The sequence below is a fragment of the Furipterus horrens genome, unplaced genomic scaffold (genome assembly GCF_987537825.1).
Source record: "Furipterus horrens unplaced genomic scaffold, mFurHor1.1.pri manual_scaffold_3, whole genome shotgun sequence".
In the NCBI taxonomy this organism is placed as follows: Eukaryota; Metazoa; Chordata; class Mammalia; order Chiroptera; family Furipteridae; genus Furipterus; species Furipterus horrens.
The window spans coordinates 155394691-155411484 of record NW_028327173.1 but is presented as its reverse complement, the minus strand read 5'-3'; the positions used below and the strand labels follow the sequence as shown (position 1 = coordinate 155411484).

The 16794-nt window shown below is 35.1% G+C and overlaps 1 protein-coding gene across 3 annotated transcripts in view; it reads left to right on the top strand.

Moving 5' to 3' along the window:
* GABPB1 (GA binding protein transcription factor subunit beta 1) overlaps positions 1-15723 on the top strand; it is a 57103-nt gene extending 41380 nt beyond the window's left edge. For 2 of the 3 annotated variants that reach the window (XM_090270587.1, XM_090270588.1), the window contains 3 exons: positions 9358-9543; positions 12355-12470; positions 15565-15723. In XM_090270587.1, coding sequence (XP_090126713.1) covers positions 9358-9543; positions 12355-12470; positions 15565-15717 — 455 coding nt within the window. In that variant the 3' untranslated portion in view covers positions 15718-15723. Of the gene's footprint in view, positions 1-9357; positions 9544-12354; positions 12490-15564 lie in introns of all 3 variants that reach the window. The other variant, XM_090270589.1, reaches the window with a different exon arrangement.
* Positions 15724-16794: the final 1071 nt, after the last annotated feature.

Genomic DNA, 16794 nt, shown 5'->3' with positions numbered 1-16794 from the left:
ATTAGGCTATTATAATGCTTTCATTGTGAAACCAAATGATATCACTGTCTTGGTATTACAAGCAAATGTAACTGCAGGTTATTAATGCTTGATGATTAGATTATCTCACCGAATTCTATTTTTACTAGTGTTTTTTTCATATAAATATTTTCAGTTTTTTCTCTTTTCTCATAAATCTCTTTTTCCAAGTATTTAACTTATTTGATTAAATTTTTAAGTCTCCATGCATGATATTCATGATTCTTATCTATTTAAGAGAAGTATAGAAAAGTAATTTGATATATCTCAATATACTCTGAAGAGTTTGTTGCTAATGTTCATTTTTAATAAATAACTGGTTTTGTTGGGAATTATATATTTCAGTTTCTGAGCCCCATAGGCCTATGCTAATATGCATAGTTGTATTAAATAATCATTCGCTTTACCTGGCTGTAGGCCAAGACAAAAAAAATGATGAAGTGATTTATATTAGCCATAAATTTAATTCAGTGTAATGCAGTATAGAAAAATAATGATTAATATTTATTGGGTTCTTGCTATATGCTTATTGCTGTGCCAAGTGCTTTGTATGCATTGTCTCATTTTGTTCTCACAATAGCCATCTGAATTAAGATACTATCATTGGCCTTTGACCAAGGTTTAATTTTCATCTTTGAGGTTTCAGAAGTATTTTAGTATATCCTGAGGGACTGACTCGCAAGCAGCAAACTCATACGAACATGATACATAAATCAGAGTGCTGTTATTTATTTTTAAGGGAGGCTACAACTGTCTTTTGATAGATGAAATTAACTTACTCGTTTTGGAAATAAATCAGTGAAAAAGATGATAGCCTTTAAAAATGTACATACAGTTTTTTAAAAACTTTGTGTAAACCATCCTTCAGAATTTTGTAGTAGAGTAATTCAGGAGAAATATCAGGCTGCTCAACGGTAATATAATAATTTCATTCTCTTCTACATTATTAAAGCAAACTAAAAGAATTTTTGCTTGGAAATAGTTGAAAACTAGCTTGTTAATTTATATACCCAATGATTAGAAGTCTGTATTCCTTTAAATATTCTCTATTTCAGGTTTTCTATTAATCTTAATTCCTTTCAGTTAATTTGAATTAATATGATAATGGCAATAAGAACAGAGTTCTTAAATTTTGTGTGAATTAGAATCATCTTAACAATATATTTGCCCCAGTTTTACCACAATAGATTCTGACTGATTAGGTTTGGGATGAGGCCCTGATGTCTACATTTAACATGCTCCCAAAGGTGATTCTGATGGTGCATCAAAGTTTAAGAATTGGACCCAGATTTTTTCATTTTTATATGTAATATTTATTCAATTATTTATGAGGTACATAGGTGAATCTCTTAATAAGGAAAAAATGTGGGAGAGAGAAATGGCTTTCTTAATAGCTTTAATAGTTAAATATATCTAAGTGCTTGCTACTTAATATTTTCAGGAGTTGAATAATTAAGGAGCAGACTTCAGGTAATTAGGATACAATGAAAACAAAAATGTGACACTGATTATCAAGATCAGATTTCTCATATTGAGATGAGAAGAATGTTATGTTGAGCACTTTAAAAATAAAACAGCCCTGGCTGGTGTGGTTCAGGAGATTGAGTGTCAGCCTGCAAACTGAAGGGTCGCTCGTTTGATTCCTAGTCAGGTAACATGTCTGGGTTGTGGGCCGGGTCCCCAGCTGGTTACATGCAAGAGGCAACCAGTTCTCTCCTTCTTGTTCTCCCTCCCTTCCCCTGTCTCTAAAAATAAATAAAATCTTTTTTAAAAATAAAAAAATTGTTTCAGGGAAAAGTGTAAGTTACCTACTTAAACTAAGGGAATGTGTGTCTTTTAGTTACCTCTAAGTTAAGTAGTTATCTACTATATTTGCTGGGAGCTTCCATTGTTAAGTTTGATAATTTTAGAAGTTATACCTTTTTTTTAACTGATATTTCATCTTGTACCATATTAGTAGTCTAATTTGCAGTCTAATTTTGGCTTCTTTTTTCATTAGTATTTTGATTCTTTTGCTTTATTTGATTTGTTGTGGTAGGTACCTAACCAGTTACGAGATTTAGCATCTGAAAATAATGTGTAAGTTCTATGTGTTTAGGCACAATTAAACATTTCTTTTGACTGGCAAGATTTGCAGAGGTTTTGTTATACTTATTTTTTCTTTATGCTTTCATTTCACTAATTTTGGAAAAAGCAAATGTATTCCTGAAACATTTTAAGTTTTCTCATAGTATATTTTCCTGCATGAAACTGAAGGGATTAAGTTTGTGACTGCTGATTTCTTTATTTTTGGCCAGCCCAATTTTGAAGGTACCTGAACATGTATTCTATGTCAAGTTCTCAGCCTGCCATTTGCAGAAACACAGTTTTGACCTGCTTGTGATTAAGTGCTGCTCTGTGCCATTTCTTAACTGTGTTTCTTCCAGAGCCATCAAAACTTACAAATGCCTACAGGTACTATATATCAAAGAGTTTTCTATTTTCTTATAAGGTTTTAAGCTTGGAACTTAGGTGTCTCTATTTCAGAAATTGAATGACCCAGCAGCTCTTTTGGAGCCAACTCTTAGCTACTATTTTCCCAAAGAATTGTCAACAAATTTAAAGTTTAACATATTTCAATCTAGGAATGTAGGAGGGTCACTGAAGCCAGAGAAAAGGTGAAGGGAGAGTTACCATTAGTAGGAACATATAATTTTGTTAGAGAAATGAGAATAAACATGTGAAAAGTCAAATGCTTAAAAATTGTTATATAAGAGATTCGTAAATAAATTATTTAGGTAATTACTGTTGTTGTTTTTCAGAGCAAAGAGATTACCTTTAGCTGGAGTTGGGGACCCAGGGTGAATGGAATGGGTTCGTGTCCTATAAGAATGGATGGGGACTTACGGCCAAGGTGGAGGCATAGATAGACACGCTGCATCTCCATCACAACCAAGAAGGAATTTGCAACCACTTGAAAACTAAAAAAAAAAAAAAAAAACCAGAAAATTGAAACTAACAGGGAAGTTCAGCAAAGAAAGAAGAAATATCCAGCCAGAAAGATAGGAGGGGCGGAGCTGGGCTGGAGAGAAGGAGGTGCAGAGCAGTGACTGCAGGAGTGGTGCCTGGTGACAGCAGCAGGCAGCACAGCTGGTGGCACAGTTAGCGGTGCCGCTGGTGGCACAGCATCTGAAGCTGCGATGAAAAGCACAGTCACTCATTTTAAACCAGGGAAGTGCTCCCAGTCCCAGACCAGACCGTGCAGCTTATGGTCCCAGCACTGGGGAAAATAGAGCCACATTGCTTCTGACTGTGACAGCCAGTAGGGGTTGGGGCAGAGGAAGAAACTGCCGGTCTTTCAATGGAGGCAGCTTGTTTAGTATGGGAATGGGGAGAAGTGCCTGGAAAATGGCAAGTACTGAGCGAGTGGCATTGTTCCCTCTCAGACCCCTCCCCCACATATAATGCCTCAATGTGGTGAAATGGTCACCAGCATGTACGAATACCTAAGACTCCATCCCTTTACAATGTAACAGGTACAACAGCTCTACTTACAACACAGAAGCAAACAGAAAGCTGTCAAGATGAGAAGACAGAGAAGTATGGCCCAAAATCGGAGGCAGATCAAGTTTCCAGTGACAGAACGAAGCAGTGAGGAGTTAGCAAACCTAACAGACAAGGAGATAGCCCACCTAACAGATGCAGAGTTCAAAGTTCTGGTGATAAAGATGCTTACAGACTTGACAGAAAAAAATTATACATGATAGGGAAGAAATGAAGGCTATACTAAGTGAAATGAAAGAAAATCTATGTGAATCTAGAGGTGAAGGAAAGGAAACCAGGGTTCAAATCTATGAATTGGAACATAATGAAGAAATGAACAGTCAACCAGTACAGAATGAGGAAACAAAAATTTTAAAACATGAGGAGAGGCATAGAAACCTCTGGGATAGCTTTAAACGTGCCAACATCCAAATCATAGGGGTGCCAGAAGGAGAAGAGGAAGAGCAAGAAATTGAAAAATTATGTGAAAAAATAATAAAGGAAAACTTCCCTAATTTGGGGAAGGAAATGGACATACGAGTCCAGGAAGCACAAAGAGTCCCAGGAAGGACCACACCAAAACACATCATAACAAAGTTGAAAGATAAAGAGAGAATCTTAAAAGCAACAAGAGAAGAGAAGGAAATTACCTACAAAGGGGAGCCTATAAGGCTGTCAACTGATTTCTCAAAAGAAACTTTGCAGGCAAGAAGGGACTGGCAGGAAGTATTCAAAGTGATGAGAGGCAAGTACCTGCAACCACGACTACTCTATCCAGCAAAGCTATCATTCAGAATGGAAGGGCAGATGAAGTGCTTCCCAGACAAGGTAAAGCTAAGGGAGCTCATCACCAACAAGCCATTATTATACAAAATGTTAAAGGGACTTCTTTAAGAAAAAGAAGATCAACACTGTGAACATTAAAATGACAACAAAATCACAACAACAGAAGCTAAAAAATAAAAACAAAAACAAACTAAGCAGACAGCCAGAGTGGGAACAGAATCATAGGTAGGGGGAGCATGTGGAGGACTGTCAGCTGGGAGGGGGAAGGAGGGAAATGGTGCAGGGATTAAGAAGCATAGTAGGAGGGTGGGAATGGACAGGGGGATGTAGAGGAGAGCTTTATGCACAATCCATGGACATGGACTAATGGAGGGACTGCTGGAAGAAGGGGGGTGCTGGGTGGAGAGAAACAAAGGGAAAAGAAATTGGGACAACTGTAACAGCATAATCAATAAAACATACACAAAAAGGAATGGCTAGGATTTAGGGATTTAGGTTGATGGCAACTTATTCCAAGTTATTCCACTTTGGAAGTTATTTCAAAGTAAAGATACAGAACAGTAAAGGTTTTCTTTCACATATTACTAGGGAAGACCATCACCATGAAGTACACTATTTATTAGTAAGCAGACGCAATCCTATCTTTCTACCAAAGCTTACAGGCTACTCTGTTAAAGGTATTTCCTCTTTGAAAAGTCAAAACTCCAGGAAACTCCCTTTACTCCCTTTTTTTCTGCCTTAAAACAAGTGTAAAAAATGTACAAATAAAAAAATTCATGGAGGGGACATACCAGGTTTGTGTTAAAGGGGTAACTCCAAACTGTTCTGCTAAAAATTCCCATTTATTGCTTTATAAAGAGGTATTCATTTACGCTGGTAAAAGTAGTATTTATTCATTCATCGAACAGGTTTTTGAACATCTCTTATGTCCTGGATAGTCTGCTTGGTGCTAGAGAGAAAATAGCAAACAATCAAGATACAGTCCCAACCATTAAGGAACTTGCAGTCTTTTGGTAAAATGAAATATTAAACAGTTACTCACCCAGATAAATAATTGTGACTAGTGCTACATATAAAGAATACAGGGTTTGGTTTAATCTAGTGTGGTGGATTAGAGGCATTTCCCAGAGGAAGAGACGTTTAAATTAAAGATTAGATTAGAATTTGTGGAGCAAAAATTGGGGGAAAACAATTTAGGAAGAAGGACACATGTGAAGCTTTTGAGGCAGGAAAGAGCTTCTGCATTCAGGGGACTAACAGGCCACAGAGGCTGAGCCCAGAGAGTGGGAGGTGAACTCCTGTTGGTTGAAGGTTAAGGTTATACAGGACTTTTAAAATGATTACTTTGTCAGGCTCTGGAAGGGAGTTTAGTTAGGAGGCTAATGCAATGAGCCAGGTAGGAGAGAATGGTAGCATGGGTTAGGATTTGACAAAGAGACAATGAGAAGTGAATAATTTGCAACTTACTTGGAATGTAGAATCATATGTTATAATTGGTTAGATATAGGCCTTATATCTTCAGTGTAATTTGTCTCCTTTTAAAATAAACTCATAAAACACCATGGCTCCAACCTGTAGTCCTATACTGATTTAGCTTCGCTTGGCCTTGTTCTTCCTTGTGGCCTGCCTATATAATCTGTTGATTAAATAGATGTCTGTGACCACCCTCCCGCTATTGGTTAATAAGGTGGTCTCTCCAGAGGTGTAATGTGTCTGGTGGCTGTTTCCCACCTTTCTCCTAATAGTGAAATTCGAATCAGGTCTCCTTTGCACATAGTTCTTTTGTCTGTTCCTAAAATAGAGCAATAAAAGTGTGTTGGATTTATGGAATAAGTTTCATAAGATTGTTTCTTGTTGTTGATGTTTTGTTTTCAGTTTCAATTGCAGGCATAATACCTTGGAAGTTATTTTTTTCACTGAACAGTTTATTTTATTGAAATATTGATTTGTAGAATTTTCAATCTTTTAGAACATCTTGAAGACAGTTTTTCCCTGCCTTATTTGAATGTTATATAAATATATATATATATTTAATAACACTTTAAAATTTTTTTAGGTTTTCTATTTATTCTTAAGTTTCAGTGGTTCACTATTGGGTGTTCTTAGAATTTCTTGGGGGCACCTTGTCTTCTTATATAATTTCCTCAATTAAAAAAACTCCTTACCATAGCACAACTTAAAAAGAAAGCTTTTTAGATGAAAGGCAAGAACTTTATCATTTTAATGACTGTCATTGCAAATAGTACAAAGATGAAAGTTCTTGAGTTGTGATCTCAGAAATTTCTTACATAGGATTATGCTTTAAGATATTCACTACTTGTAGTTAGCATTCAATCAAAGTGAACATTTCTTTTTCATATGTATATTTTTTGAAAATCAAAGCAATAGTTCATGTGTTTGAAAACCTTAGTAGTTGTTCCGTTGAATATATTACTATTTTATGTCCTACATTTTGGTTTATAACTATCTTCCTGAAATTTTCTTAAGTGCTTGGTGATAAAGCCTAATTATACTTTAAGACAAACAAAAATGAGAGAACTCAAAACATAAAAGTAGTTTGCATTTTGAGTATTATCCTCTGCAGTTTGTACTGTGACCCGTGATTATCAAATAGAACAGTAACAAGAGTTGCAGTCAGGCCTGTTGTTATGAATGCGTCCTTGGAAACTAGGGTCCCAGTACTTACCATGCCTTTAAAAAAATAGTTGATATATGTGGGACCTCTCTCAGTCTTTAGAAAATCCTGTGGTCATTGATATCCATGATGTTCTGCTGGGAGTTGGTAGCAACTGGGCATGTTTCAGAGCAACTGTGTACTATCATCTGAATGGTAGCACTTGAGGGGAGAAATTTTTTTTTTAATTATACTTTTGGTAAAGAATTGCCTCATATAACACATTAAAAAACATATTTAGAAATAGTTTGTATGTCATTTCTTTCTTCAGAACTAATTATATTAAAACATTTTTTTTTGTTGACAGTTTTCAAACCCATAGGAAAATTGGAGGATGAGCTATACCTTTCACCTGTATTCACCAACTGTTAACATCGTGCCACACTTGTGTATTCACACCCACTTTCATTTTGCCAAATTATTTGAAAGTAGGGTGCAGACCTCATGACACTTCATCCTTTAATATTTCATCCTTTTACACACTACATCTCCATTATATTTCCTAAAAGCATAAACATTAGTAACATTATTAACATATGGTCCATAATTCACGTTTCCCCAATTATCCCCAATATGCCCTTTAAACTCTGTTTTTTAAAATTTTTTTAAATTCAGGATCCAATCAGAGTTGATACGTTGTATTTGGTTATTGTGTTTCTTCAGTCTCCCCCAATCTAGGACAGTCCTGCTGCCTCCATTGTTCTTTATGACACTGAAATCTTCGTAGAGGCTAACCAATAGTCTGCAGGATCACCCTCATTCTGGATTCATTTGTTCTTAATAATTACATCCAAGCTAACTTTTCCAGGAAGAACACAGCAATGTTTTGTTATCTCCCATTGCATCACATCAGAAGGCACATAATATCAGGCTATACTGTAATGACTGCTTGGGGAGAGTGGGGACTGCCAGGTCTTTATAGGCACGTTTTCCCCTTTATAACCAATACTAATCTTCGGTGTGATACCCTGAGAATATTTAAATATCTTCTTTCCTCAAAAGATTTCACCAATAGTTTTAACATCCATTAGGATGTTAAATGACAATTTTGGGGGGTTACAATAATAATTTTTCTTGTTTTGTTAATTAGATGTTATTCTTCTATCAAGAAGATCTTTTCTCTTTCCCCCATTCTCTCCTTTTTCATTAGGTATTATCATAGATAAGTGGAGTTTTGAAAACCCAGTGTGTTATGGTTGATTACTGTCATTCCTTTGATGCTGTTTTATTGAAGTATAACATATAAACAGAAAAGGGCATAGATCATAAAGCATACCATGTGATGAATTATAACAAAGCAATCACTCCTGTGTGTATAATCATTGTTCAGTTCATAAGTGGAATGTGCAGAGTATGTATTTTGTGTCTGATTTATAACACTCAGCCTGGTTTTTTGTCAGATTTATCCACATTTTGTATTTAGTCACATAAATTGCTGTATAGTATTCCAGTGTATGAATCTACCACAATTTATTTATTCATTCTACTTTTGATGGATATCTGGTTTGTTTCAAGTTTCTATTTTAAGTAAAGCTACAATGAATCCTTCTGTGTGTCTTTTGGGATCAGTTGTTGGTCTTAGGAATGCTTGTAGGAAAAGATTTTGGCAGTATTAACTTATGATTTCTTTACCCAGACAAATCCAGGGGAACTGTTTTCAGATGCTAGAATACTCTCTGAGCCTCTCATAAAACACTAAGAGCATAGTTTTGGATTTTACTAATGTAAATGTCAATATATTATATTGTATATTAATATGTTATAGTATATCATATTATATTACTATAACATTGTAATACATTATATATTACATAAGTAATATTCATACAATACCAGATCTGCATGCCACTTATTATCAAGGCAACCCCTGCTCACATAATCCAAAAAGGAAATACTGTTTATTCGGGCTACATGAAAAATACAAATTTTCATGTTTCATTGGATATAGAAATGTTTTATCACTCATATGTAAGTGTAAATGGAGTATAACCACATATAAAATTATCTTTAGGACTGTGGAATTTTATTTAAGCAGGTGTAACCTTTATCATATTTGTGAGCTTAGGAGATCTTACAAGTTTTGTACTTCATATAACTAAATGAAGAGAAATTGTTTATTTAAACATACACATGCATAAATAGTTGGAACTCACTTATTGTAAATTGTGGCACTTGTAATCAATAACATTTACATAGGTATGTACAACACTGCTGGAGACTAAAGTGTAAGGCCATGTAAAAGCTTTTCTGTGAAAGAAAGAAGCAGGGAAAGCGAAGGTACTAAAGCAAAAAAGAAACTTCTGTTTATACTTTTATATACACTCACTGATGTCCACATATGGTTTTTTTTTTTTCAGTAGTGGCTACGGAGGAAGTAGTTACTGCGGAATCTGTGGATGGTGCAATTCAGCAAGTAGTTAGTTCAGGGGGTCAGCAAGTCATCACAATAGTTACAGATGGAATTCAGCTTGGGAATTTGCACTCCATTCCGACCAGTGGAATAGGTCAGCCCATCATTGTGACCATGCCAGATGGACAACAAGGTTGGTAGCAGGCACTTACATAAAGCTGGTGTTTATTCTCACTTTGTAAGAAATTGTGATATGTTTTTTAGAGCATTAATTTTGGCCTTAAGTTATATTTTGTAACCCTTTGCAACAGCTTAATTAAAATTAACTTTGTTTTCTCCGAGTATATACCAGGTGGAAAGAATTGGCCCCAAAGCATTCTGTTGGAAACTGAGCTTAAATAAATAATTCAAAGTCAGCATTGGACAGTAATTTCCTAGGCCATTTAATACAATTCGGATAATCATGTGAGCTTTTTAAAATACCATGTAAGAAAATGCTACTTTAAAAAGTTGGACTTAAGATTTATAGTAGGAATATGGTAGCAACTTTTAGCAGCTTGGTTGATAATTTTCCCATATTTTCCCCTCTTGGAAACCACTGAGAGCAATAAAATGGATGAAACTGAAGCCCCAACTACTTTTTCAGTGAATCTAGAAGGCTGGGAAAACTGCAACATTTCATATTTTAAGTGCTGCCACGAATATCTAGGGCCATTACAGCCAGGGCAAAAGAACTGTCACAAAAACCCACAACAGGTCATCAAGAAAAGAGTTGAACTCATAAATCAGCAATAAATATACACTCCCAGCAAGACGGCCTAGGCTGAATAGAAGTCCAACAAACAGGGCTAAGATAGAATAGGGCATCAATAGTGGAGGAAGCAGAAAGAGAAAGTGCAGAAAGTTCCTAGCTGAGCAAGCATCACCCTGCATCCAGTCCCCCAAAATAGAAGTGTGTGCACACACATAACCTTTTAGAAAACGACTAGGATAGCAGAGACTATGCATCTTCATGGCCAGTGAAAGAATTACAGAAGGGAAGGGCTGGAGGTAGAAGTTCTCCTAAAGTATGTTTGGGTTAGTGATAAAGGAGGTAAGCCCCTATGAAAAGGGCTTGTCACAGGAGAGGAGGAAACCCTTGACCTTTGAAGCCTGAGAGGCCTTTCTTCTCTTCTGAGGAAATCATCTGTTCATAGCTGGTTTAAGGTTTGGATCAGGCCGAGGTGCTTTCTTTTGCAAAGCTTTGAAGAACTAATTATACAGAAAAGAAGAAAACTTTCAAAGTATTTGTATCAGGCAGATATAACATTGTTTCCAAAACCTGACATTTATACAGATGAACTTCATTGATGACCAAATGGAAAGAAACTCATAGTTTTCGATGGGAAGACTCACTATCATAAAGCTCTCAATTCTTCCTGAGTTAATTTATAAGTGTAATGTGATATTTTAAAAAGACTGTATTAACTTGCTAAGGCTGTCAGAACAAAGTACCACAGACTGGGTGACTTGAACAACAGAAGTTTATCTTGTCACAGTGCTGGAGGTTTGAAATCCAAGATCAAGGTGTTGGCAATTTGGATTTCTTCTGAGACCCTCTCTGTGGCCTGCACATGGCTGCTTTCCTGCTGTGTCCTCACATGGTTGTCCCTCAGCTGTGTGTATTGTCTGTGTCCTGGTCATCTCTTTGTATGAGAACAAAACTCCTATTGGATTAGGGCCTCCCTAACTGACCCCATTACCCGAGTCATCTCTTTAAAATTCCTATCTCCAAATGCAGTCACATTCTGAAGTACTGGGGTAAGGACTTAAACATTTGGACTTTGAGAGGACACAGTTTAGCCAATAACAAAGACCAGTAGGTCTTTTTTCTGAAAGTAGCCAAACAGATTCTAAGTTTATATCGATGGGTAAGAGGGAAAACGGAAAAGAAAGAAAACTGAAAAAGAAGAGCAGTAAGAGGAACCTTCTGAATATTAAAATAAGCTTTTAAAGACTCCATAATATAAAAAGATGTAATTGACATATGAACATATATACTATAGACAGTTCAATGAAACAGGTACAAGGTTCTCAAATTTTTGAGTTAATTTATAAGTGTAACATTTTAATGAGTAAAAAAAAACTAAAACACTTCTATTATTTCTAATGTTTTAAATTACATTACACTAAATATTTTACTTTTTTTCATTTATGTTCACATTTATAAACTACAGTTTTTAATATTTTGACAAAAAAATTAAAGGCTATGAAACAATGGTAATTTTTCTCATTGTTTATTAAGATTGTTTTGCATGGTTTCGGTTTGCACAGTCATTTTTATGGTTCTGTACTTCTGTGTAAAGCAAGGACAGCCTCTCTATATATAATTTACTTTTATATAAACAGATACTAAAAACTGAGACAAAGTTTAACAACCCAGTAGAGAAACAAGCAAAGTGTATAAAGACAACATTCTTAATGGTGCATCCACACATGAAGCAGCTAAAGAAAAGAAGGCTGTCTATGTACTGAGGAAAGATACCTTAGATAACATAGAGTGGAAAAAACAATCGCAGAATGATATGTCATTTGAATGTGTGTTCTATATGTATGCTACCTTTTGTGTAAGAAAGAAAAATGAGAATGTATGTTTGTGTTTGTTTTTACATAGGTTAACAAAAGAGCGGTACATAAACCAATAAAAGTGATTATTTGTGTAAGCAGGAGTGGTGTGAGACCTCTCAAAATATGCTTGTTAAATATTGTTTTGATTTTGTGCCATGTAAATGATTATATTAGATATAAATTTTTAAAAATTATGTACTTAAACAATGACTAATTTGTAGTAAAAAAGCAAGAAGGCGAAGACAAATATGGACATTCTCAAAAATCAAATCAATGTTTTGAAATTATCGTTTTGGAATATATTTATCTTAGATTAGTTGCATCAACAATGTCAACTAGTTTTATTTCTACTAAACCTTTCTGAAAATGCAGTAATGTATACGTATTTTCATTATAGTACTAACAGTACCTGCAACGGACATTGCTGAAGAAACTGTTATAAGTGAAGAACCACCAGCCAAGAGACAATGTATCGAAATAATTGAAAACCGGGTGGAATCTGCAGAAATAGAAGTAAGGAGTCTTTTACCCGGTGTGTTTTGCTGCAGTCATCCAAAATAAATTCAATTTGCTTTTCTTTATTTTAGTTTGTCTTGTATATTTATAACTGACAGTGTTATTTTGATACAAAAAGTACATAGTATTATTTTGTTTACTTTTTGCCTTATACATATAGCAAACCCTCAATAAATAAATATTGAATGAATGAATGAATGAGTGTAGAATTTGTTTGTCACAAAGTCTGTTCATCTTGGTAACACTGGAATGTCTTTGGTTCTTGCACTCCATCCTTTATTTCCCATTATATTTACATACATCATTCTTACAAGTCACTAAAGGAAGTATCACTATGTATTGACTAAAATTTTTTTTCTTTCAAAAGTAAAAGGCAGTCCTGGCTGGCGTGGCTCAGTGGATTTGAGTGCTAGCCTATAAACCAAAAGGTTGAAATGTCACCAGTTCGATTCCCAGTCAAGGCACATACCTGGGTTATGGACCAGGTCCCAGTTGCGGTTGTTCGAGAGGCAACTGATAGATGTTTCTCTTGCACATCAATGTTTCTCTCCCTCTCTTTCTCTCTTACCCTCTCTCTAAAAATAAATAAGAAATTAAAAAAAAAAAAAAAAAAAGCAAATGAAAAAGCAAACTCAAGTCTTTCCTTGCTCTATTATTCCATTGCCTAAAGTAATAGTAATATATTGCTTGGGTTTGGAGTTGTTGTGTAAGACAAATATTTTCTTTTATTGCCAGCAAATCTTATCAGAATTTTTCTTGGAATTCTTCAGTGTTAGACTGTATTTTTCTTGGAATTCTTCAGTGTTAGACTGTTGAAGAGAAAATACTTTGGTATTACGTATTAGTAGGCTAAAGTATGGTTATTTAAAAATGTCAAAATTAGTTGTATTGTGGTTTTATTGTAAAAGGTCAAAGCCATCGGATTGACATTGCTATTTAAATACAAACCTCAAATGTCAAGTCTGTTGTACTATTTATCTATAAAACAACCAAATTACGGTTTGCATTAAGGAAGTGTCTTGCATGTAACATATGTTCAGTAAATATTTGACAAATAAGTTTGGTAACAGGATCTTTTGAGTAAAATAAGTTAATATTTTCCACTTTTTGGAGATTTTTATTTCTTTTGAAAAATGAGATGGCAAAAGGATTCTTTCCCCGAACACCTATATACCTGAGAAGTAAAAAATGAGAACACAAACTTTAATAATGTTAGCTATGCTTTTAATTTATATTAAGATATATTCTAATTAAAATAAAAATATACAATAAGGAAAATAAGATTAAGCTGTATTCAGTGTAGACTACCTCACTCAGTTTGCTCTTATGTTTTGAAATAATTGTGAATATCTTGCTCTTTCTAAATGTTAATAAGTAGGTAATACTAGAAGATACCCTTTAGAGTATCCATTCCAATATTTCCTATCAAATCAGAGCAAGTTTTTTTCTTTTTTAAAATCCATATTCAAAACTTTGGCCACTAAAGGATCTTAGTTCTTAACACATGAAATTTGAAACACGAATGGCTGTAAGTGCTCCTGCTAGTGGGGGGGGGGAGGGTCTAGCGAGGTCTAGCTCCTGGGGAAGCAGCCCCCATCTCCCACCCTCTTCATTGGGCTGCTGAACATGCCCCATAGTTCACTGCCAGGGGTGCTCAAAGTCTCCTGTAATCACTGCCAGGGGACTGGTGGTTGCTTACATGAGGCTCAACTTTTGGGTGTCTTTGACTTGTTCCTACTCTTTCATCTTCCCTGGAGTATAAGGGTAAGAAGTGGATAAGAAAAGTGTAGCAGGGTAGGGCTTGGGCCTTTCTTAAATTGCAGATGATGGACACACCTTTCTTCTCCTTGTACATCTTGTGTAATTGGAAGATTTGAGGACTACCTGTGTAATCAATTACTCCCACATTTGATGAACCCATGGGAAAAATGAATGTTAGATGTGGCTTTATTCCCAGTGTGGAGAAGGGAATGGGATTACAGGAAAGCAGGAGTATTAGATGAACTCACCGTTGTGGGCTGTGTGAATAGTGAAGAGGCAATATTTGGTGTTTACAACGGACAAGGGTCAAGGAGGCAGTGAAGAGACTCATAATGTCCTCTTCCCCGGCAAGATGCTGACCTCCGGTCAAGTGTCTTGTCCAGTGTGAGCCTGACCTTTCTTGTGACTAATAGTTTTACCCTCAGCCACCACCACTGTCATTGGCCCTGGGCCTCTGAAATTTCAGCTTGGGCTGTGTGCAGGTTGAGCTTTTGTCCTTGTGCTTACTGGAGGTGTGGGGAAAGTCTTTGAAATGATTTTCCTTAGGCAACTGAAGAGAGGCAGAATGAGGAGGAAGACCAGATTTGTTTCAGCTCTCAAGCTATTGAGGGATTTAATGTATTTTATACCTGTATAATTTAACGAGTCACAACAGAGAAAGTAGTATTTTATTGATTTGTAAAATGTATAATTTAGGAAACATTAATTTAGACCAGCACTCATCATTTTAGAGATGAGGAGTCTTGCTTGCTACCACAGAGAAAGATAGTTTTAAAAGCAGTAATATTTGAATCTCATAAATCTGGTTCCTCACTGTGTTACCATGGGAAAGCTACATCATCTCTCAGCATCATTTTCCTCACCTGTAAAGTGGGAATAATATCTATCTTAGAGACTTGTCACTGGAAATCAGCTTGTTTTGTCATTTAATGTATGCTCAATAAATACTGTTTATAAGTATTACCTTCAGATAAAAATGCAGATAAAGATATGAAGAGGTATGATTATATATTTCCTTTTTAAAGTTCTTTCAGTTTTTGTAGTACATATAAAAGTACAAGGTATCCAATTTGGGTTTATTATGTTAGTCTTATTTCTAATTATGAAATATTTTCCCTGGGATCAAAAACTATAATCTGTATCTCACAGCATGGAGCACAAAATTGTGGACTTTAATTATTAGTGAATTGGTTGAAAAGGCAAGATTTCTAGGAAATATCAATAAGTGACTACTTTTAGCTACTACAGATTTTTTGTTAAAGGATGCATGCTTGTAGATGTTAATGTATTTGTGCAATTGAAAGAAAAAACTTTTTTTTTTTTAAATTAGGAGAGAGAAGCTCTTCAGAAACAGCTGGATGAAGCAAATCGAGAAGCACAAAAGTATCGACAGCAGCTTCTAAAGAAAGAACAGGAAGCAGAGGCCTACAGACAGAAATTAGAAGCTATGACTCGTCTTCAGACTAATAAAGAAGCTGTTTAATTGAAATGAACATATGGTTTGAGTTTACTTTTGGGCAAGAAAAAATACACTTTTGAACTGTACACAGTCAGGTGCAGTCATGGGAAGACAGGATAATAGAAGAGACTGCAGATTGATAATTGGACTTAAGCCATGCTATCTGAATTCTTGTAACATAAAACTTTAGAAGTTGTCAAATGTATTTAAAACTGAATTCTGTAAATAGTTTTTGTGTTTTCTTTTTTTACAGTTCTAAATGAGTTGGTAAAGATTGTTGAAGAGATCCAAAAACAAAATAAGCCACTGTTTTTGTGAATTCTTTTTGATTTTAGTATGAACCTTAATTTCTCAGAAACAGAACAGTTTTAAGGGTGATTGGTGTTGATTAGACCAAATGTTGTGTAATAATTATGTGGTGGACTGATGCTGGAATTACTCCTGTAGGTATAAACTTCTATATGAAGAGAAGATTTTCCCAGGAAATCTTTGTATAGCTTTAAGTTGTCTCAGATTCTCTGAAAACATTTTTTAGAAAACAAATTTTTATATTTGTTCCACTTCAGCTATACCCAAGTAGATTTACATGTATATGAAGCAAATATTTTTAAAACTTTGTGTTTGTACATACTCTGCATGTTTTATAATTTCAGAATGCATCACTTGCATAGGTATTTTTCCCACAGAGATGATAAAAGTTACTAGAGGGGAAAATCCTTTTATTCGATAGGGCCATCTTAACTAAGTAAGCTAGCAGCTGGTTTTATTGGAATGATAGTATTCTTGGAAGGAGCAGCTTACAAGATAACTTGAATTAGCAAACTACAAAATCTATGCTTTTTTGAAAATTTCATAGTGGGGACGTGAAACTGTATTCTGTGCCTTCCATCATGATTTCCACGTGAAAGCACTTTAAGGCAGTACATTTTAAGATAATGTTTTTGGAAAACTCAAAGCATATGGGTTTCTGAAATATTTCATGGACTCATTCCCCTCCCTTCTCCAGGAAATTATTCTTATGGAAAAAAATGATTTTGTATGTAGAACAAGAATTTTTTATACTCTAGTGATGCTATAGACATGTCTGCCATAACTTTTCCT